Raw genomic sequence first — 23844 nt, 5'->3', positions numbered from 1 at the left:
CCTGAGCATCACCTTTTACAGCCTATGGAGGAATTTGTCTCATCAAATGAATATGGGTGTGAGTGGAGAGGACTGGGGTGGTGGGGAGGCTTGTGTGCTGCTGGGGGAGGCAGAGGACCAGCCCCACATCAGCAGGGAGAGCACCAAGCCAAGTGCCCTTGACACACTCTCCTGTTGCCTGGAAGAGAGGAGAAGGAAATGAGGGCTGGGTGGAGCAAGAATGACTTTGGGTCGGAGTATACCAGGTTGCATGCAATGGGCCTGGAGAGCCTCCCTCGTTCACATGCACTGGGACAGATGAATTTCTGCCAGGCAGCCTAGGACTGGGCTCTCAAAACACTGGCATCTTTCTTTTGCAGGTCTGGGCCTTTCTCAGATCCTCACTACCATGGAACAGGTGTCAAATGCAAGTGCTGCCCTGCCAGGATGCACCAAAAGCCCTCTGGGAGGTCTGGGTTTGCACGGTGGGAGTCGGTGGCAGCCATGGGAGTGGGGTTTGGTGGTGGGAGATGGGGCAGTGCAGGAGCTCGCTCCTTCCCAGCTGAGTGTGGCAGCTCCAGCTCGCCTCCCTCCAACTGCACAACACCCTGGCCCTGACCACAGCTGTTGCTTAACCTGGAAGAGGAACAGCAGGGAAGATCCAACACGTTTTTCTCACTATCATTTAAAACACAATTTAGCATTTGGAAAAAGTAATCGACGCCGTGTGACCGTCCGCTTCTCCATGTGCAACCACCGAGTGCGCTGGGATGTGATTTGTAAATATTTGCTCTGGATAATTTTTCTGCGTCCTACTGGATTATTTTCAGCTCGGCAGAGCGGCTGCAGCAGCAGCCTGGGGAGGCCAGCCCTCGTGTCCTGCAGTGTGCCCGGCGCCTGTGCCGGCACGCGCTTCCCCGGGTGGCTCGGGAGGGAGGAAACAGCACGGCGGTGCTCCCCGGCGCACTGACCTTTTTGGCTGACCGATTTTCACCCCCAGAAGTGTTTTCCTCACTCAGCCGTGCTCCTTGTGTGTATTGGGAACATAAAAGCAGAGCCCTGTACCCTCCTGGGATGTGAGGACTGTCAGAGATTTGGTGATTAGGGTTGTTTTCCTAACACACAAAGCAAATTTTAACAAGAGCCCTGTTCTTTCTGAAAAATATATGTATTTTGGCAGATGTCAATGTTTTGGGCGGTCTTATGTAGGTGTTTCAGTACTTTGTGAGAAGCGTGTTTAGAGTGCCGACAGCAGCTCTGCCCAGCCCATACCCAGTGAAGGGTATGACTGTTTGCACTGTTGATCACATACTCCAGCAAAGAGTTTCATGGCACATATTTTTTTGGCCATCCTGACCTGTGTGACTATGCGGAGAGCTCCTGGGGTGTCACCTGGTTTGGGTAACACCAGGTGACTCTCCAGCTCTGTGCTGGAGCCAAGGGTAGTCATCCTGCCTTGCCTGAGAGGCCAGCAGTGCTCCAGGTCTGCTGCTGCTGACCGTGAGGGGTAGCTTTTCACTGAGCTTCACCATCCAGCCTTGGCCACATGCCTGGAGAAGTCCTCGGGGGGATGATCTGTCACCTTTGCTGCTGCATTTGGTCAGCTCTTACTGGGGACCTGCTGTAAAGGCGGTATGTACCACAGAATGGTGGTTTCTTGGGTGTTTCTTGGCATCAGCCAGTTCCTGTAGGAGAGGAAGTGGCAGTGGCAAAGGGCAAGTTTTGCAGAGTGATCTGGAGCTGATTGACAACTGTGTAAGCCCTGCAGGGCTGCTGAGCTGACAGACACCTGGACAGGGGCTGTGCAGGGCTGAAGGGATGTCCCTGCGTGGTGCAGCCCTGCTGTGCCCAGGACCAGTGACACCCACAGGTCAGTGGGCAAGGGAAAGCTAAAGCCATCATTTCACCTCTCAGGCTGGCACCCGAGGAGGGGAGAAGGCCCCAGCATGGCAGTGGGGGACACAGAAGCACAGAGGGGACCCAAGTGAGACAGTGCAGGGGTGTGTAGGGCTGGAGGGATGTGTGTGGGAAGCACATGGATGTAGGTGTGAGCAGGAGGGCTGTGTCTGTGCAGGGACCTGCTGCTCCTGCCCAGGGTGTGCATGGCCTGTGGGTGTGTGTGAGGAAGACTCTGGGTGTGTGTGAGGACAAGTCAGCATGAGTGTGTACATGATGGAGGCTGTGTGTGAATACAGGCACATGAGACAGACGGTGAGCACAGGCACACACGTGTGAGCACAGGTGGTGTGTGTGTCAGTCTGTACCTGAGGACAGTCTGCTGTGTGTGTGTTGGGCTGTCCATGCTGCGTCAGGGCTGGTGCATGAGGAGAGCAGAGCCTCTGGGGCCTGCGTGTGAGGGTACGGGTGTTGTGTGTGTGAACAGGCAGTCAGTGTGTGCCACAGGTGTGCACAGGCGGTCTCACAGGCGGTCAGTGTATGTGTGTGTGTGTCACTGTGGTGTGCACAGGCAGTCTGTGTGCCACAGGTGTGCACAGGCAGTCAGTGTGTGTGTCACTGTGGTGTGCACAGGCGGTCTGTGTGTGTGTGTCACTGCGGTGTGCACAGGCGGTCAGTGTGTTTGTGTGTCACTGTGGTGTGCACAGGTGGTCAGTGTATATGTGTGTGTCACTGGTGTGCACAGTCAGTGTGTGTGTGTGTGTGTGTCACTGCGGTGTATACAGGTGGTCTGTGTGTGTGTGTTACTGGTGTGCACAGGTGGTCAGTGTGTTTGTGTGTCACTACGGTGTGCACAGGCAGTGTGTGTGTGTGTGTGTCACTGTGGTGTGTACAGGCGGTCAATGTGTTTGTGTGTCACTGCGGTGTGTTCAGGCTGTCTGTGTGTGTGTGTGTGTCACTGTGGTGTGCACAGTCAGTCTGTGTGTGTGTGACTGTGGTGTATACAGGTGGTCTCTGTGTGTGTGTTACTGGTGTGCACAGGCGGTCGGTGTGTGTGTGTGTGTCACTGTGGTGTGCACAGGTGGTCAGTGTATATGTGTGTGTCACTGGTGTGCACAGTCAGTGTGTGTGTGTGTGACTGCGGTATATACAGGTGGTCTGTGTGTGTGTGTTACTGGTGTGCACAGGTGGTCAGTGTGTTTGTGTGTCACTGCGGTGTGCACAGGCAGTCTCTGTGTGTGTGTGACTATGGTGTGTACAGGCAGTCTGTGTGTGTCACTGCGGTGTGCACAGGCGGTCAGTGTGTGTGTGAGGAGTCTCTGTGTTTGTGTGTCACTGCGGTGTGCACAGGCGGTCAGTGTGTGTGTGTGAGGGCAGGCGGTGTGTGAGGGCAGGCCGCGTGCGTGTGCAAGGAGAGGCTGTGTGTGTAGGTGTTGTGTGTGATCAGAGCTGCTCTCCGTGTGTCTGTGTGCAGGCAGTCTGTGTGTGTGTGTGTCCGTGTACAGTCGCTCTCTCACTCTGTGAGTGTGAGTGTGTGTGTGTGTGTGTGTGTGTGTGTGTGAGGAGGCCGAGGCAGTCTGTGTGCCACAGGTGTGCACAGGGAGTCAGTGTGTGTGTCACTGTGGTGTGCACAGTCAGTGTGTGTGTGTGTGACTGCGGTATATACAGGTGGTCTGTGTGTGTGTGTCACTGTGGTGTGCACAGGCAGTCTCTGTGTGTGTGTGACTATGGTGTGTACAGGCAGTCTGTGTGTGTCACTGCGGTGTGCACAGGCGGTCAGTGTGTGTGTGAGGGCAGGCCGCATGCGTGTGCAAGGAGAGGCTGTGTGTGTAGGTGTTGTGTGTGATCAGAGCTGCTCTCCGTGTGTCTGTGTGCAGGCAGTCTGTGTGTGTGTGTGTCCGTGTACAGTCGCTCTCTCACTCTGTGAGTGTGAGTGTGTGTGTGTGTGTGTGTGTGTGTGTGTGAGGAGGCCGTGCCGCCCCCAGCCCCGCTCGCTCCGGTCCCGTCCCTCCCCTCGCAGGCCGGAGCACCGCCCTCACACGCCGCGGGCGGGCGGGCGGGCGGCGCCGCCGCCGCCGCCGGGCCCGGGCCGCCGCCCCGCCCTCCGCCTCGCTCCCTCCCCGTCCGCCGGCGCGGCCCCTTTAATTCCCCCGCTCCCCTCCCCCGCCGCCCGCTCCAGCCTCCATTTTCCAGCGGATCCGGCACCTGGAGGCGGCGGCGGCGGGAGCGGCCCGCTCCCCGCACCCGGCCCGGTCGCGGGCATGGCCGCCAACATGTACCGGGTCGGAGGTAAGTGCGGCGAGGCCTGGCGTGGGGTTACACGGGGTGACGGGCTGCGGGGCCCGGCGCGGGGCGAGCTGCGGCCGCGGCTGGGTGAGCCGGGGCGGTGGGCGCAGCGGGGTGGCCGAGCTGAGGGGGAGAGCCGCGTGGGGCCGTGCGGAACACGAGGGAGCGCGGAGACGAGGCGTGTGCGGTTCCAGGTGGCGGGGGCTCGACGGCTGGGGCAGGGTGGGATGGGTGAGCGGGGCTGGGGCAGAGCAGCCGTGGGGCCAGGCCCCGCGATGGGGCCCGGCGTGGAGAGGCTGCTCCGATGGGGGTCATGCGAGGTTGTCGGGTGGGGAGCAGGAGGAGTTGCTGAGATGAGGAGCACAAAGATGGGCAGAGGCTGCTGGTGGACCAGGGGGCTAGTGTGAGGCACGTCCTGCAGATCTTGGCCTCCCCTTCCACTCTTGCTGTTTTGTTGTGTGCTTTCCCATTAGTCTTCTGTTCAGGGTTGTGCTCCTGTCTGATTGTCCTTTGTTTTGGCTCACGTGAAGAGAAAGGAGAGGCAGTGGGGTTTGGGACTGTGTTTTATGGAACATAAACTGAGGGTGGTCTGGCATGAATTTGTGCTCAGCCATTTTCCTTCATAAAAGCTGTTCGGTGGAGCTTCCTTCTCCACAGGACTATAGGCTGTAGAGGAAGATGTTATTGTGGAGTTCCCTCCTTTTCAAAATGCCCTGTTTCTTATGGAGTTCTGTAAAACCAAAGTAAAGTAAACAAGAGGAAAAATACAGCGAAGGTGGCCAAGCCATCCTGTCTGGCTGCTCTCCATCAACAACTACTTTATGTTCTTTCTGCTCTTCTGGCCTACCCTTACTTTTTGAAAAATGCAGCTGCTTTTGTCATGTTCATACTTTTTTTTCTGGTTGCACCTGGTTTCACAGAGGTATAAGAGCTGACTCTTGGCTCTCCCAGCTTTGTGTCTTGGGTTGCCCTAAGCTGATAGTGTGCCTGTAGCATTATGTTGGTTTGGAGACGCTGAGAGTAGGATTGTAGGCAAGATGAGTTGTGGAAATTCACCCTGGTGTGACTTGCGAAGGGAATAGTTTCCTGGAAATTTTTGTTCAGCATTGAATGGCCAGGTTTTGTGGGGAGTGTCATCTCTTAGCATTTTGTATGGCTAAATCTGTACTGTGGATCCCACAGAAGGTGGGAAAGCACCTCTGGAGGTCTCTACACTGACCTCCTGCTAGAGAATGCCCTGGTAGATCCGAGTGCTCAGGGCTGTATCCATCCCATGCTCTAAGAATGGTGATACCACCCTTACTTTGGGCCCTGTCCAGTGGTTGACCGTGCTTATAGAAAATATTTGTCTCCATGTGCCTAGATGGATTTTTCTCTTGTTCCAGCCAGGGCTCCCCTCCCATTGTCCCTCATCCTTTCCCTGATTCTAAGCAGGGCTGGCTGATCCTTCAGGGATGCCATTAGTAACCAGCAGCCCAGTGGAGGTTGCAACTGCTGATTGTGATCCTTTAAACCTGATGTTAGTTTTCCCCCTACCTTTATCGTCCAGTTTTTCAAGCATTTTTGTCTGAAGGATGCTGTGGGAGGCTTAGCAGGGCCTCTGACATGAAGCCAAGGTGTCCAACACCCCCTGCTCTCCCCTCGGCCCCAGAGCCAGTCTCTTTGTCCCATATGGGGGAGTCGTGTTGGCCAGGTGTGATTTGCCTTTGGAAAATCCATTTTGGCTGGTCTCGGTTACCTTCTTGTCCTTCCTGCACTTGGAAATGTTGCCCAGGATTTGCTCTGTAGCCTTTCTGGGCAGAGGGCAAGGCAGCTGGCTGATAGCCAAAGTTGCAGCGCTCTGCTATGGTCCATATGGATGAAGTCTTGATTTGATGTATTACCAAGAGCAGCATATGGATGGATGCAGCTGTTTGTGCGAGAGCGCTGCTCAGCCTGAGCCCAGGAGTGCGTGGTATCGAATTGTTTCTGACCTCTGGTGCTGCTACCTCCCACTAATGGTTTTGTGCACTGAAGTTGTGTGGGAACTCCAGGGCAGGATTAAATCTGGGATGGGATTTATGCACAGTCATTTCATACACTGCCCAACGGAAGACAAACACTCAGCAGATAATCTCTTCTTACACTTGTGACTACCGGATGTGCTGCGTGAACTCCAGACCTAACAGCTGCCAAAAGCAGCTTGCTCACTACAGATCAATACTGCTCCTGGAAGCCTGTGTTCACTCAGAAAGGATGGTCACTGCTTTAGGCCTGGGCATGAAACAACATGAATTTTTGTTTTCGGAAGCCAGTGGTGGGTTGACAACAAGTGGACATGAAGTGTGTTGTGCTCTTTGTGTGTTCCTGGGTAGAGGAGCTGAGGAGCCTGTGCTGATGGGGCTGGAGTCTTCCCCTGTGTGTTGAGTGACCATGCTGGGGGGCTAGGAGCTGCCCCTTGAATGGTTGTCAGGCTCTGTGGATAAGTTGACTGGTGGCATCCAGTCGTTTGGAGAGAGCAGCTGGTTCTGCTGGATCCTGCCAAGTTTCTCCTGGTGGGAATTGTTTTCCAAAACAAATGGGACTGTCACAAGCTAGCACAGTTCAGGGGGGATGTAAAACTTTGGAAATGTGTGGGGAAGAATGCCAGGGTATCAAATTCCAAAATGAAATGGGGGATCTTAGTTGTTGGCCTGTAGGAAACCTTGGAATTGCCTGCCTCCAGTGTAGCAGAAGTGAAGATTTTCTTAACAGCTGCTGTACAGCCATGAAACAAATGGCAACACGAAGAAAGTGGACTGCTTTTACTTGGAAGGAGTCATGGTAGGCTGGTTTGCCTCTTCATGGAGTGGACTGGCAGCCTGCACGATCACAAACCATATGGGAATGTTGGATAAACACCAGATCGGAGAAGCTTGGGACCTCTGAGCTGGAATTTGGGGCCTCTGATGAAAAAATGCACGTGGGAGAGACATGTTCATTGTTCTAGCTAGTGCCAGGCTCTGCTTTCAGGAGAGTGCTGTGTCAGCTGCCTGGAAGGGAACAGGTCATCTTGGTACCAAGAGACTTTCCAGCAGGTATTCTGTCTCCGCCTTCTCCAGGAGAGTTTAACTCTGGTGTGACAAGTATTCCTTCAGTGGTGGCAGTTGCCTGAGCCCCACTGCAGGTTTATGACCCTATGGCATTCCCTTGATGCAGTGAAACAATGATTTTTTGCATTTTCATCTAGCACTGATTTGAGGAACTTAATTTTTTTCACCTCCCTCCTCCTCACTTTTTGTTTTTTCCTGGATTATTTTTAATCTTGCATCAGCCACCCAATCTGGTTCACTGTGGGACTGTGTGAACAGCTGAATGGGCTCAGTGGGAGGGCAGGGAACAAGGGGATGGGGAAAGAACAGATAGGAAGGATGGAGGAAAAACTACTGAAGACAACACTTTTGCTGAGATAAATGTCAGTTTATGCTTTCAGATGGAGTCTTCTATGTGTTTTTTACTTTTATGGATTACCTTCTTCTTTGGGGGCATGCTTAGCTACAAAATTATCACTGTTTTTTGAGTCTGTGGTACATTTAAGGTATGTTTAAATGGCATTGGGAGATCTGATCACAAGTCAGTTAAGCATAGAAGTACTTGCTGCATCTCACACCTTTGAAGTGAGGGAAGTGATGACCCACACTACCTGATGTGGTCAGCCAAGGTTCACAGCAGCATTATTTCAGTGTGCTGGACGTTGAAGCTCCAGAATTTACTGGCTACTGTATAGCTGATGGTGGTGTGTCTGTCTGCCTGTGCTGCAACCACACATCTTTTATCAGTGTAGTCCCTACAGTTTTTAAGAATGGCAATATGCCATTACCTCTCTGCTGCCATAGGGTGCTGTTAATGCATGGCTGGGGACTGTGGTTTGAGCTGCCCCCATCCCATTCCATACTCCCATTGTCATCCAGGCTCTTGTGGCAGCCTACAGTTCTTGGCTTCCAGAGTGCTGCCAGAGAGCTGTGAGCACAGGGAAGGTGCATCAGTCCTCTTGACATCACAATAATGTCAATAATAATTGTTTGAGCTTTCCTGGTAAAGAACTGAGAGCTATTAAGGAACCTTGCATAGAACATGTTGCTGGAGTCCAAATCTGGAGCAAATTCAGGTCATTTAACTGCAGGATCTTTGTAAACCTTCTCCTGTCCCCTTGCTTTGCTGCCAGTGTGTATGTGTTTTGGGTGACAGGAGGGCTTACTGTGCAATATCCTTGTTTTGGTTGTGCTTGCTGGGATTTTGTTTTCTAGCTTTGGTAACCTGAGCTGAGAATGGGTTTAGTGGAGAGGTATTAAATAACTTGTAAAGGTAAAATTGAGAGTTTATTCTTGAAAATTAATAATAGACCTCTGCGGTCATTTGCCCTAATAAATTTAGGACAGCTTCTAGCTTATCACCTTTCAGCAACGGCTAGACAGTGAGTTTCTTCATCTTTTCTTTTCATTGGAAAGATGAAAAGATGAAAACATGCAAGATTAAACTTTTTTTAGTTTACCTTGCGTGTTTTGCAGTCTCCCTTTCCTTCCATGCCCTTTCCCCTCTCCCCCGTATCGGACTGCTTCAGCGTTTGTTAGCCTTTTATTGGGAAATGCTGCTGGGGGAGAGTGTTGTCAGCCAGCTTAGATGTGTTTGGGGGCTAGAGCTGTGGCTGCTCTGGGTTTGTAATAGCTGCAAACCATCTGCAGCTGGCACAATGGAGTGACAGGACTGAGTTTGTTTCTGCTCTGTTGGTGAGTTGAGGCTGTTCCTGGGCTGGTGGGTGGGAGGCTGTGCCAGGGCAGCCTTCGGGAAGGGCTGGGCCAGGGCACTGCTGGAAGTCTGGGGAGTGGCTGCACTCCTTGGCAGTGCACGTTTTGCTCCTTGGTGTTTTGCCTTTCAGGGATGGTGAATAAAAGATGCATGATGAAAATTGTGAAAAGAAGACTCTTAAAACTTATTTTGTTTAACTAAAAAGATTTTGGTGAATGTCAAATGTTCCTTTCACTTGCATCTAGTTATTTTTCAAGCAACTTTTCATGTTTAAGCATCCTGATTTCTTTAAAGAAATGGGGTGCATAGTCTCCCCAATAAGATGAGTAGAGAATGAGATGGTTGCTGTTACTTTTTTACTTTGATTTATAAACCACTCCTGAGCAGTTTGGGGTTGCTTGAAAGCAAAGGTATGAACTGTTGGAGGCTTGCTTCTGGTAGTTCTAGGCACCTGCTGGCAAAAAGTAACCTGTGAAATCAGTGTTGCTTCTGCACCAAGTAAGGTATTTTTTCCAGTCTACCTGGTTGCTTTCCAAGTACATGATTTTTTTTAAAATCCCCAAGCAGGTAAGTGACCAAGCCCTGCAGCTGCTTTGCCTCAATTTCCCATGAGGTTTGGGTAATGGGAACTGTGGGGAGAGGTGCTCTTGTAGGATATTATGGTTCTGGGTCTTTGGAGCTCACCACCATAAATCCAGTATACAAAGAGGCTCTGCTTCAGAGTGTCTTTGAAAGTCTGGAATGGTTCCTTGTCCACCCTTTGCTTGTAAAACCAAGTCTGGAAGGACCTGCAAAGTACTGGTCAAGATTTTGGGCTTTTGCCCAGTCCCAAAAACACTATTCACACATTCTTCTCTTCCAACTCTTTGGCTGGACCACCTTTAGAAAGGAGAAGCATTTGTGAAATAATTTGTACTTGGCTTTGATCAGTGAAGCAAAGCGAAGAAGTTGGTGGCTTTAAAGGGAGTTTGCAAGTGGAGGAAAGACTTGTGCTTCTCCAGTCCTTTACATGTGTGTTACTTGCAAGCTGTTGAGTCTTCATTGTGCCTGGGCTTCTGTGGCTCTGGTTCTGTGCATTGCCAGATCATGTGTCAGGTGTGGCCCATGGTAATGTTTCCGTTAAATTACACACAATGTGCTCTGATTAATTTGGGGACTTTATGCTTTCATGCAAGATGTAGGAGGAGAGATGACACTTGACCAAGCATAAAGTTAGTGTGGCGTGAACGGATGATTCCTAATTTAGCACAGGGCTTGTCCTTACAGAGTTAAGTTGTCAACATCTGAGCAAATTTGAACCAGCCAAGTGAGACAGTTTCTGTGGATGTTTCTTTTGGTAGGGTGTCCATTGAAGCAATTGCAGCTGTTCTCTCCTTCCTCTGCCAGGCTTAACACAGCTTGGCCTGGCTGTGTGATGGAGCTGGGCAGGGCTTGGTTTGGTTGGAGACAGTTTTTTGACCCATGTGAGTGCCTAACTGTGTTTACCATGATCAGGCCTCCTGCCATCCAGGGAGAGGCTGTCACAACTTGAGGGGGTGGTATGAGAGGGCAGAGGATGAATCAGCTTCACTGGCACTCTTGTTTGAAGAAACATCTGCAGAAACACTGGCAGGAGTTTACACTTTGTCCGTGTTTTGCATTGTGAAGCTGTGATGTTTCTGATCTGGCACTGAAACCCCTACCTTTGGACTTAATATATTTTCATGCCATGGCCTAAGCAGTTAATTTACGTTGACAAACTGAAGTTCAATGTAGCCCTTAAAGAAGCAAGCAAACCCGAACAAGAAACACAACTTTTTTTAGTTTATTTTCTCGAGGTGATGCCAAACTTGGTGTCTTGAGTACTGCAGAGGTTCTTGTTTTGCAACTCTTGAGATTCTTGCAAGGAACGCAATGCTAGTTTCTTGTAATCTTCTTTGCTGCCTAAATATCTTTTGGAAAATAATGCTTTTCTTATCTGTCCTTAGCAATGACAATTACAACGGAACAAGCTGTTTTCTTGGCTGCTACAGATGGTGATTTTTGTTAGGGTGTAGCTTGAGGATACTCCTCTTCCGTTCCCCCTACCCCCTCCAAAAACTCCTCCATGATTTAAGGAACTCTCTCACTAGTTTCTCTGTCTGCTCAAGTAACTCTTGTACTCTTCTGTAAATTAGACCATCCTGGTCTTCCCTTACAACACGCCTTTGGGGGAAGGTTTTTCTTTTTTTAAGCCTGCACTATTTCCATGGTATTGACGCACAAAGAATGGCGCTGGATGCAGCTGAAATTACATAGGCTCACAACTTTGCTGTTGCAGAAAAGGTTTGTATGGCTACATTCTTGGGAACTGAAGTGGCAGAAGAGGCAGTGCAGAAGAGGTTTTGTGTCCAGAGGCCTTCAAATTGTGCTTCGATGTCTCCTGTAAAGCACAGAATAAAATAAGTGCTTCTCCAGTAATGTTTAGCATAGGTTTGTCCTGCAGGAAGCTGGAGGGAGTTGACTCAGTGAACCTGAAGTGTCAGTGCCACATGCAAATGTGCCTTAGTTACAGCTGGGATATTGGGGGTGGATTAATTGAAATTGGTTTTCTTCAACTGCCATCTAATTGATTTCTAACAGTAAAATTGCTTCTTTGTCCTCAGGGTAGTGCTTTGGAGGCTTAATTTTATTTCTAGGATTCTTGCACAGTTTCTTCTCTAGTCTTTTTGTACAGACTTTTTTTCTCTTTGGGGTTGCATCCCTAGTAGCAGTTACTCCAGTATGTCACAGTTCTCACCTATGAGTGACCCATGAAGTACAGCTGGCACCCATAATCTCTTTGTCAAAAGCACCAGCACACTCCTGTCCTTTGGTTTTTTCCCATAGATGTCTGCAAGTGAAAACAGCCAACAGTGCTGTGAGGAACAGAAATAAGGATATTGACAATCTAGAAGTTGTGAGTTTTCTTCCGTGAGGTGGTTCTTCCCTTTCTTCTGTTCCCCCTACTTGGGAATTCTACACTTTTACTGGGAAAAATACAGTCTGTATCAGCTTTGGGCCTCATGCAGAGCTGAGATCTTCAGTCCCTAGGCAATTGCTGTGAGGCAGAATACTTGCCTTCTTCCCTGGCAGAGAGGGGAAATATTTGGGAGCACACCTGGCCATTGTGAATCAGGTTAGAAGTTAATTGAGCCTAGGACCTGCCTTGAGCAGCACTGAAAATAGGAGAGTTGAGAGGTGCATCAGAAAGAAAGGACTTCTGATAATTCCTCCAAACACTGTGGAATCTCCAGTGATTTGCTTTAAAACCCAGTCTATTAATTGTTTCTGAAACAAGAACCATTTAATATCTCTGTCTTACCTTTCCCACTTTCTCTTACAGTTTTTGTATCTATGCCTTTTATATAGGGAACAATGATCAGAACTTAATTATCTTTGAGACTTCTGTCCATCTGTGAAATGTCTGAACAAAGGGTTCAGGAGTTAATAGGGAAGAACTAATGCTTGGATAATAGAGTTGCATAAACCTTGTTTCACTAAGAATCAGGCAAAAAAATGATACAAGATGGCTGGACAGGAGTTTTTCTTGCCCCCTCCCTTGATGTGATAGAAAACAAAGAACAGAAGACATCTGGGAAATTCCAAATATCATGTTTCAGAGTTTAAAATGGATCAAGCAATCAACAGTTTGTCCAAGAAGTTGTGTGCCAGTAACTTAGACTTATTTTTCTTTTTACTTCAAAGATATAGGTTATGTCTTACCTTGAGTAGATTTCTGTATGGAAGGTACTTTAGTTTTTGTTTATAACTATTACAGGTCCTTCAGTTTTTGGTGTTTTGGTGGGGGTTTTTTTGTTGTTGCAATAACTCTTGCTATAAGACCTGGCATGGATAAACAACTGTATCAACTTTTTTATAGGCCTGTGCATAATATGTAGTTCTGTTACATGGATCTTGCCATGAATTGCTTCTCCTGTGACTTACATTTTGGGTTATATTGAATCTGGATTTTTGGAGGCCTGTCAGAAAAAGTGATCCATAGGTTACATCTCAAAAAAGCCAAGTAATACTGTCTGTCCCTTTCTCATTCACATTTGAAAGAAAATATAGCATGAACATTGTTTCCCATGTGAGTGTGTAGATAGTCCTTACTCGCTGTCCCTTTCTCATTCACATTTGAAAGAAAATATAGCATGAACATTTTGTTTCCCATGTGAATGTGTAGATAGTCCTTACTCAAGAAACAGAGCAAAGCTGGCTTGATATAGCCGGGGTACTTCAACTCATCCTTGCTGAATTTAGTGATGGTTTGCTGTTAACTGTTGCTTTTGTCGTGTCCCTCTCTCGCTGGCTATGGGTATTTACACATCTTTTTTAAGGAGTTGGGTGGTAGTGGTGGTGTTTGCCATAACATATGCTGCCTCACCCTCAGCTTGATGCATCCAGTGCATGCAGTAGCCACAGATACTGCTGTCCTGTAAATACAAATTGAGCCTGTGCTGACAGTATATTTTTTATACCTTTGTTGATCCAAGAAAGACATTAATTTGTAAGTAACTGGTTTCTGTGTATTGCCAGATGTATTAGACCCCATAATTCCTTTAGCACCAGAAAGAACTGTTTCAGTTTTGCCTTTCTGGTAATGAAAATACTGTGCTGGTGAGGCTTTCTCTGTTGAAACTCTGTCTGCTCTGTAACTAAACATTTCATCGGGTGACTGCTGCCAGGAGTGTTGCTGCTTTTTGAAGAGCCAGAAGGCAGTAGGACTTGGGCTCTGCCAGGTGAGATTGCAGGACTTTTGGGGTTGCCTCTCCAACCTCCTCTTTCACACCAAGAAGAATTGTATTATCCAGAACATAAATGATTGACAGTTTAGGGACAAAGCTGGTGAATAATTTGAAAACTGGAACTTACTGAAGAAAATCGGCCCAAAGTTGGAGAGCCCAGAGTATGAGGAGGCGCATTTTTCTTGAAAAAAGTCATAAAATAAGCAGGTCATCATAAGTTTATGCACTCTCTTGATGCTCATCTCTAATTCAGGGCAGCAGCTTTGGGGGGTGGGGGGGGGGGGGGGGGAAATAGTTACAACTGTGAAGTTACTTCTTTATCTCATGTCTGGAATTGCACATTGTACCCAGCAGCAGCGAGTGTGGGACAAGGAAGGCTCCAGCCTCCCTCTCATCCTGGGTACATCTCTAGGCTGATGCAGTACTCCCTGTGTGAGACTTCTGGGGGGTGAGGTAGGGAATACTCAGCCAGGTCAGTCCTCAGAAAGCACTTGTAGCTTGAAAGGCAAGTGTGTGCGTTGGGAAGGATAAAAATACTTTTGGGCATTTTTGCAACTTGATCACCTAAAAGCCCATAAGGTTATTAGGTAGCTCAGACATGTCTAATCTTATAAATATATGACCTCTAGACAGTGTTATTTATTTTGCTGTACCCCCTCCTGATTTTCTTTTCCATGGACTGATGTAGACATAAGCAACAGCTGACATGAAGAAGACAGAGGGGAAAGCTCTTTTGCAATAATGTCTTAAAAGCATATGAGAATAAAAAGAATTTCTGTTATGTTAATTGCAAATTGAGAACTGTTATTTTACTGCCTTTATGGAAAATTTTCATCTTCTGTGCTCTGTAGGCTGTCATTCTAGTTTTAGCTGCTGTACTTGTGTCTGTGTGTTCTAGCAGTTCAGTCATTACCTGTGTAATACAGCATTGCTTTCTGGCAAGTTGTGTTGTGCATATTCAGAAAAAGTATTATGGGATATGAAGGCTTTTTTTGGATAGATTTCTGTATGTGGGTACTTCTGCTCTATAGCAGCACAGGCAAGGGGAAGAGCTACATTTAGAGTTTGTCAGACGGTGATGATCTGAGTGATGGTCCTTGCTGCCTTCTGGTATTTCCACACTCCTCAGTGATTGTTGTAGCCTGATCACAGATAACTGTAACGTGCATGAGTGATGCCATTAATTATGGTCGTGGTATGGATGCACGGCTGATTAATTCAGGGATGGTGAGCTGAAGCCAACAGCTGTTGTGAAGGTATGGGGTTGAAACTCTCTTCAGGCGGCTGGGTGGTGAGGGATTGCCTTCACGTGCTTTTTATGATGGGTAGGGGGCATGTCATGCTTGTGGGATGCAGAGCACTTTTAGACTAGTCCTTTTCTTCAATTTTGTAAGTAGGAAAGCAAATAAATTGGCAAGGATTGATAGTCAGTTGTGTTTGAAGGGCCTGACTTGTTTTGTTTGCTATCAGGCTCTGCTTTTCTGTCCCTAGACCTTATTTTTTGTTTTAGTGAACTCTTCTGTTCTTAGTAGGAGTTGAGATGTGTATCTCCCTGTTCTGTAGAGACTTGCTAATTTTGTTTCCTTCCCCATCCCCTCTTTCAGCCCAGGGTAAGGACCCCTGGCAGCTGTGCACGTACAGGATGTCTCCTATTGACAGCTGGATTGTTGGGAGTCTGTGGAAGGTCTCTGTTTATTGTGTGTGTGAGAGGACAGGCATCTGCAATTGTAGGCACTGCCCTGAAAGCAAACTGGGAATCATATTAGTTGGGTGGGCAGTATGAGAAAGGGTGCACTTCTATTGCGTGGGAGGAAGTGGAGGTGAAGAGCTACTCCAGGAGAAAGGCACTGGTTTTGGAGTGTAGGGCCCAGTGGTGTGCCTCCTTTAAATCTCCTGTGCAGGAAACCAGTCTCCTTGGGCTTGGCTGCTCGTGGAGTTTCAGGAGTGTTCTCACCAGCCCAAGCATCTGTTTGGAGAGTGGTTTGTTGAACATAAAATTTCCATGTTGTACATGTGGAACAGGAATTCAGACCATTCTCTGTGCAGGATAACATTTTAATTTTAGTTCTAGTATTGAAAATCTCTATGAAAAATGCAGACACTTTCCTCTGATATGCATTATTTTGTGTTATGTGGTTTGCAGTATGCTCTGCATTACTTGCAGAGAGGAAGAAGCCCTTTTCCAGGTAATTTGAGCAATGGGAAATAGGTCTCCATTAGTTGCATAGCTACTGGTGAAATGCTTAGCATAGTTGTGGCATTAGTCTAAAACATGGATGAGATGTACTGGGCTGTGGATTTGGCATAGTGAAATCATCAAGCCCTGGCCCAGGAATGCACCTCTGCACTGTCATGTGTCAGCTCTTGAAGCATCCTGAGGGACAGTTTTGGTTCTGCCTTTGTGCCAGCAACGTGCAGAATGTTCCTGTGAGCTTGGGTTGCAGTTGTTGGTCACACACTGTGGGTCTGGGGATGCTCCTGATGCTGGCCAAGACAGTGGTGAGGGGGTTTATTATTCAATGCTGTTGGATACCACTGTCAGCTGTTCTTTGGTAAACCATTCATCTGTGATAAGCTTTCTTTAAATCCATGCCAGATTTTACAATCTGTAACAATCAATAAACTGTAGTTACGTGAAAAATCAAGTTAATGTTCACTTGAGGTATAAAATATGTCTCTGAGAATATATGTGTGTACATGCCCACAAAAAAGCTGATTACAAATGATGTCAACTATGAGCATTTGTAACAGCTACCTGAAATCCATGGGATTAAAGCCAAGGTTATATTTTCAAGACATAAATTGACATTTTTAGTTTTAATTTATAATTTTCAGGCACAGTGCTTACAAAAGTTTTGGGTTTTTTTGCATCTACCTCAGTTGAACTACCTGAAGTGAGGAGTAGCTGGTTGTCTTAGGAATTATTGGAGGGTTGGAAGGAAAGAACTCATCCTTTCTTCACTTGCTAGAGCTTTCCAGTGAGAAGTGGCCAGTGAGCTTGGAGAGGCACCCTGAGGCTTCAACATCCTCTGCTGCAGTGCCCTGTAGGTGGTTCAGCTGTGGGAGAAATAATTTCTTTACTCTGCTGATCAGTAAATTGCTTAATGCCCACCATTGTTATTTCAGTCAGCAGTTATTATTGCTGAAGCTGCCAAATATCTGTTTGGTTTTGTGACTTCTGGTAGAGTTGGTTATAGTAATGTTGAGCCTGTTGTTTCCTGTTTGATGTGCTGCACAGAGCCAGTGTTTGGGAATGGAAATTTAGGATCTAGTTACTTGGGTGTTTTAACCATTTCTGGTACCAACCCACAAAGTTTTCTACAGACCAGATGTCCAAACTCTATTCCTCACCTGAGATCTTCCACCAGTTTAAATGCTGCAGGGATGTGATATTTGAGAGGAACTGACTCTTGCAGTTGGTAGTAAAGTTTTGGAATCACTCAGGTGCTTGTTGGTGTGTGTGAAGGTGGCTGATGATCAGTCTGAGAGGCCTGGAGCACAGAGTGCCCAAAAATATCAAAAATTGAGTGTACTATTTCAGTGCTTCCTAGCCCTGGTTGCATTCTGTGGCTCGGTAACCCAAGACTCGTGCTGAGCTTAACCATTGAAACTCTTCACTTGTCACTCCATCCAAGACCAGGCTGGGACTTCACTATCAAGGTGTCTTGACAGCAACACGCTTCTTGACAAGACAATAGCTTGGAAAATAGGTTTGTTAGGAATTGTCGCTCTTGGGATTGTAAGCCCTGGGATTCCTGGTGAGTGAATCTCCCCTAAGGCAGCCAGCCCTGCTGAAGGGGCAGGAGGGCACTTGGATTTTTTTGCTTGCAGTGCAAGAGCAGCTTCCTTGGGGTCATTTGCACGGTGGTCAGTGCTGTGCTTTTGTGTCCCACGCAGCAAGTAGGTGGGTCTGGAAATCCAGGGAGACCTATGGATAGCTGTAAGCAGCAGTCTGAAAAAAGGTGTGTCTGCAGCTTGAGTGGTGTTTGTTACCGGCAGGCAGGAGAGCTGTGATGGGTGAATGCCCTGATGTCTCTCTGGTCAGCCCACAGATGGGGGTCCCCTTGACGTTATCTCCTGGTGCAGTTTTTCCAGGAGCAGAGAACTTCCTTCCTCTGGGCTGGGGAGGAGGGAACAGTGTCTGTGCTTTCCACAGCCCTTTTAACAAGGATTTTAGGGGGATTGAGGGTAACCCTCAGGAGCTCACTGCTCAACACCCGCTCATCCCGGAGCACCATGCTAATGTAGGCATTGCAAAAGATCACCTGAGGCGTGCCCGGGGGCTACGGGTGTTTTGCTGGGAACACAAATGAGCTGGGAAGTCTGGGGGGAAATCGTCTTAGATAGTCCTGGAAGGAATTGTTGTCTGATCTGTGTGCAAGGTCAGCACCTTGTCAGCGGGAGGTGGATTCAGCTCCCTCTTTGTTCAGGCTTAGGGTTTGCCTTCTGGAGTACTGGGGAAGAAAGGCCAGTCGTTCAGAACTCATGAGCATCTGTTTTCTTACCGAGTGCTGAAGCTTGGAGTTCCCTAATACCAAAGAATTTATATGGGACTCATGCATGTTTCTGTGGTGGTGGTTTGTTTTTGTTTTTTTTTTTTTTTTTTTTGAAGGCACTACCTTTGGTAAGAACTTGTTTTTTTCCTATACCTTTAGATGTTTATCCCCCTTCAAAATCCTGGTATTACTGATAAGTCTAAACAGCGAAATGGAATTTTGTTGAGGGCATTCGAGGATCACATAAGTGTAAAAGGAAGTAGAGAAAAATATGAGAGAGAGAAACTTTTTGTGTTCATAGTGAATGAGCTGTTCTTGTAAACTGGAGGGGAAGAGAGAGATCACATATTGCTGGTGAGAAGTGGCTGGATTTTGATAAGAACAGGAAGCAAGTAAAGACAGCAGTGTGGTCTAAGTGGAAATAATGTGATCAGAGAGAGGAGGAAGATCACGTGCTTTGCTTTACAGGCTCATAAAGGTTTTGATTTGATTTTTAGCAGTTCATATTTTAAAGAGTCTTTTTTTCTTTTTATCAGATTATGTCTACTTCGAAAATTCTTCAAGTAACCCCTATTTGATACGAAGAATAGAAGAGCTCAATAAGGTAAACTTTTTTCCATCAAGTCTTTGAAGTTAATTGAATTTATGATCTGCTCGTTTTGATTAAAATCAAAACAATTCTTTAGCAGTTCTCTGGTAATTAGAAGCTTAAAAATACATGTGTTCTCTGATAATTTTCTGGAATGCTTTAAGGCCTTTTGTTCTCCTCTGGTATGAAAGGACTGAGTATCAATGGCATGTAATTCTCAGGGTGATTATGCCCACCTTTAGGGCAGGTTTCTGCAGTTCTTCACTTCCATGCCAGGATCACCGGATATGAAGAAAATACAAGAGTTTGTCTAGAGGATGGAGGGCTTTAATTTGGTTTTTCTTGTGGGAGACTCTTGCTCAGGAGAAAAAGTCTGAGCAAGCAGATCACAGCTGCAAACCTGTCTTTGATGGTTGTCCTTTTGGGCCAGTGAACTTGATCTGTCAAATTCCCTTTCAATGGATTGAACAGGGAAGCGCGATGGCCTCTGTGTGGGAAGGCAGCTGAAGTTTGACTGGCTGAGGGTGGAAGAGGGTTCTGAAGCCACTGGCTGTATCCTAAACATACCACGTGTTCAGGTTTAATACCAGCATTAGGGCAGAATTCCAGAAGGAATGTCACATTGCTGGTTTGGGTGTACATTAACTGACTGGTATCAGGTACTCTTCTTCAGCTGCCAGTCATGGGAAAGCATGTAGTTCTCAAACAGTTACTTGGAAGAGAAAATGTATCAATTTCATTGCCAATAAAAATCTGAGTGCTAGGACATCCTTGGTAATCCCCTGGAGGTCTTTTACAGAAATACCTATAGGTCTCTTTTGCCTTAAAGAAACAGGAGTGAATTCTTAAAATGTTCCCAGTGGATCCCTATCCATGAGGTTTCACTGTCTGTATTCCATTCCATGACAGGGTGCAGGTTTGTTCATCACTTTCCTGGAAAGTGGTTTCCCCTCTTACTCTTCCGTTTCATTCTTCCCCTCACCTTTAAAAAAAGATGAACTTTCAACCTGGATCCCCCATCTTGGTGCAACTCTTGCTTGAGGTGTGATTTCTCTGACCTACACTTGAAAAATTTGTGTTTATGGTTGAAATGAATCCTAGCTCATTTATTTTTAACTGAGTGTAAACAAAATTTTGGCAATTAAATAAATTGGATCAATTTACATGGAAGCTGCCTGCGTTTGAACAAGATGGTTCATTTGTATGACTTTATTTTAGTGCCTCAAAATTTAAAAGTTCTGAATTACTTACCAGAAGAGGGTAGAAATTCTGTGAAATTACCAAAAAATTTGGTCTGTAAGGGAAATATCTGTGCACGTGTATGGTGTCTGGTTTTTTGGGTTTTTTTTTAGATTTGTGTTAGGAAGACTGGTATTAGAAAAGTTGAAACTTTTCCTTCATTCACATCTTAGAAATGAGCATGTACATAAATTTTTATTTTGTTTCCTTGAGGACACATTGCTGGTTTACTGCTCTTCTTGGAGACTTCCCTAGCAGGGAATTTGTATCTTCTGCTTTTGGGAACTGTGCCTTCATTATGGTTCAAGAGTCTTCAATAGTAGGATACAACTCTTGAGTTACTTTTGCATTGTTTGGTTTATTTTTTGAGATAGTAAATTGGTTGGGGCTTTTACAAACCAGTAGGTTTATTTCCCCTAGAATTTGTAAAAAGCCACTTGCACTGTTTGACAGGTGCCGTTTGATCATCTATCTAATTTTAAGAGTTTTAAGTAAATAATCTTTAAAAAGTTCTGACTTTTTTTGTATGTTGTCACTGAAATAGTTTATTGTCTGGTGCAGCTTCTTTGGATCTCCTTCTGTAATGATTTTTTTGTGTGTTGGTCATTATTTAGCTCACCAGTGCTTGTCAGAGAATCTCATATAGTTTCTTTTGCAAAAGTAATAATGGCTGGGTTCTTTCTTGCCTTTCTACTGCCTTGCAGAGTTTGGAGAACAGCCTAGATCTGAATTATGTTATTTTTCACAGGTTTTTAATTAGGTTTTTAAAGATTCATTTGAGTGCTATTTAACATAGGCATCACCTCAAAAGTAGCAAAGTGGCTTGTTAATAGGTTGCAATGGCAGGTAAGTGTTTTTCTCGTTTGAAACATCTGTAACTTAAAAGTGGTGATTGCTCTGGAACCACTGGGAGGGCAGGGCCAAACTGCCTGGAGTTTCCCTGCCCTGGAATGGATCTTACAGGAGTTTGTGTGTTAGGTAATGTGTGCAGCTGGAGATGCCAAAAGCAGATGCTGTGTAGCTCTTGTGCAAAATTCCCAATAATTTATCAAGTTGCTAGTTCAGTGTGCAGTTCTGCTCTTGGTCAGGGGTCAGTTTTTTCTTGTGTTCCCTATTTCAGACAGCCAATGGAAACGTGGAAGCCAAGGTGGTGTGCTTCTACAGGAGGAGAGACATCTCAAGCACGCTCATTGTACTGGCAGACAAACATGCAAGTAAGCTGCTTTGTGTTCAAATGACATTGCTTCTGCACAAAATTGTCAAACTTGGGGACAGCTTTGATATTTCAAGTATCAGTATTTTAAATGTATTTCTTTCTGTAGTCATCTTTAGCAATTTGCCTTGCTTGTTTGGCTGACATTTCTGTCCTTCTACCTGGCTCTCTTTTTTACTTTTTGTTTTGTTTTACTCTTTCCTTAAACCTGTTACTACCTTGTTTCTGTATGGTTGGATTTTGGTGGGGACAAGACAGAAGTTTTCAGTGAGGGCTGAGTAAAGACATCTTATTTGCTCCACAGAAATTAATTTTTAAATTTTTTGGGTGAGAGAATGTATTCTCCCTGTTAATATAACTTCTCATTAATTGTTTGGTTTGTATATTAAAAAAACCCTCAAACATTATGTGAGGGAATCAAGTAGACTGGTTATGGTAAAGCAACTTGAAACATGGCCAGCTTAAAACCTGACTAACAGGATTTCTCTTTAAATTTCAATATTAATAATATTTCTTGCAGTGACACAGCTTTTGTCTGAACATGTTCAATAAATACACTTTGAAAACAGAGAATTTGAGAACCTCCTATCACTATTTTGAATACTTAAAGCCCTTTTGTTGGGAAGCAAGTGGAGTAACTGAACTGTTTTTCTTTTATAGACAACAGACTGTGTGAGGTGTAGGTGTTCAGATTGCTGAAAATTTAGCAAAAAGTATGGACAGCCTTATGAATCCTTGTAATTCAGGGCACATCTATAAATGAGAGAGAAGCAATCAGATATGGGCATGTCAGAACTGTGATTTAGCTGGCAAGCATCACTGTCTTTTAATGTGCTTCTTGGTGTGTGTATCAATAGTGATCTGGGGATTGATTCAATCAGATACTCAGTTTAGCAAAGAATATAATGGCTTGCTGTGTTCTCACTGCTTCAGTGCCATTGGGGAAAAGATGCAGCAAAACGAGTCCCTTACTGATAAATTTGAGTATTTTCTGTTGTAGTCTGTCCAAATAATCCCTCCATTGCAGCCATACTTTGATAAGAGGTGGTGGTGTTGAGGGAGAGTTTGCTGTGTCACAGAATTGTGATGGCAGGCAAAGATTTTTTGAGATCTCTTCAGTGCAGCAGAATTCATTTTATCTGTGGATCCTGAAGCTCAATAGGAGCTTCACCATAAACAACGTGGCTATTGATTCCTTCATCTGTGTCTCACTTCACTAGGTTCAGTGAAGGAAGCAGGTGGGAAGGGTTCACAGGAACACACATCTCAGACTGAAAATGAAAAATAATTTGAACACACATAAATGCTCTTTGAACCTGCAAATGCTGATTTCTCTTTGTGATAAGAAATCTAAGTGGGGTTTTTTAATGCAAACAAATAATTCATTGTTCATATGTGTTGTTTGAAAGATGGAAAATTCTCCTCTAGCAAAATCCTATTAACAGAGCAACCAGAGACAACTGAGTCTGCCTCTTAGAGTAAATTTCATTAGTAACTAGCATTTTCTCCAGTATCTTTCTTTCTGGTGCAGAATAAATTTGCTACTGAATGACTTCCATTTATTTAGATAGATGTGCTGCTCTGTGGTTTCCGTTCTTCATAAGAAGAGAGGAGAGAGCAAAATTAAGCTTTTTGGACAGCCATTAGTTTTTTACTCTGAAAAAAAAAAATCAACATCCTGCATGGTATAATGAAATTAAATTTTATAGATGTTAAGATTCTAGTACAGATATTGCACACTGTCACTGACTTTGAGTTCATTTCCATAAAGTCTCCTGTTGCCTCATTTTGATGCATTTGCAGTGGATGTACGTGTCTGCATCGCTGATCTTTTAACTGCCTTTGTTCAGCTGATTAATGGAGCTTTCTGACTGCAGACATTTCTGGATTCACACAGTCTTCTGTTTAAGATGCCTTTATTTTAGACCTACTGTTGAGATCAGTGCAGTGAGAGAGCTCAGCAGTGGGGAGATACAGCCAGGGTATGAATGGAAAAATTGTATGGATATTTTGGGTTTTTTTTACTCTTCCAGTAAAGGAAGGAAAAAGATGTAATTGTGAAATCAATGTTTTGGAGCTTAAAAAAAATAAATAAAAGACCAGTTTAGCTTGGATGATCCATCAGATATCTGAAACGGGCAAGTCTGAAATGTCGTCTGTTCTCATAAGTCTGTATACAGAGAAATGTGTTGGAAGAGACTTATTCTGTAGTTGGTGACTATAAATTGGTACCTGATGTATGTAACCTGATTCTTGGATTTAATCTGTGATTTACTATTTTTATCATATGATGTAAAACTTGTCTGGGCTGTCCTATAAATCTTCCAGCCTTATGATGTCTTCCATTCATTGTTAGTGCTTTTTATTCATAAGCCTCTTTAATCACCTCCCAGATTATTCTAGGGAATTTCTCCAACTGTTTCTGAAATGAATTTACTTCAGCAGTAAGATACTGTCTTAAGTTCTTGCTGAGAGACTTTAAAAAAAAAAGGTTGCAGGCAGGAATTGATGGAAGAGAAATAGGAAAGATACTTCACTCCTCAACCTGTTGTTGGATGCTGTCACTATGTATTTTCTTTATATAATGTCTTACACTGGTTTTTGTAATTACTTAAATATTTGCAGCAGTGACTG

General features: G+C 45.5%; 1 protein-coding gene across 5 annotated transcripts in view; it reads left to right on the top strand.

Annotated features, from left to right (window-relative positions):
* The first annotated feature begins 3947 nt into the window (after window positions 1-3947).
* Window positions 3948-23844, top strand: part of MTA1 (metastasis associated 1) — a 75476-nt gene continuing 55579 nt past the window's right edge. For 4 of the 5 annotated variants that reach the window (XM_039699262.1, XM_039699260.1, XM_039699259.1 and 1 more), the window contains exons 1-3: window positions 3948-4164; window positions 18706-18773; window positions 21118-21211. In XM_039699262.1, coding sequence (XP_039555196.1) covers window positions 4137-4164; window positions 18706-18773; window positions 21118-21211 — 190 coding nt within the window. In that variant the 5' untranslated portion in view covers window positions 3948-4136. The remainder of the gene's footprint in view (window positions 4165-18705; window positions 18774-21117; window positions 21212-23844) is intronic. The other variant, XM_039699261.1, reaches the window with a different exon arrangement.

Source organism: Passer montanus, unplaced genomic scaffold (genome assembly GCF_014805655.1).
Source record: "Passer montanus isolate IOZ18808 unplaced genomic scaffold, ASM1480565v1 scaffold131, whole genome shotgun sequence".
Classification (NCBI taxonomy): domain Eukaryota; kingdom Metazoa; phylum Chordata; class Aves; order Passeriformes; family Passeridae; genus Passer; species Passer montanus.
This window is presented reverse-complemented; position numbering and strand designations above follow the sequence as displayed.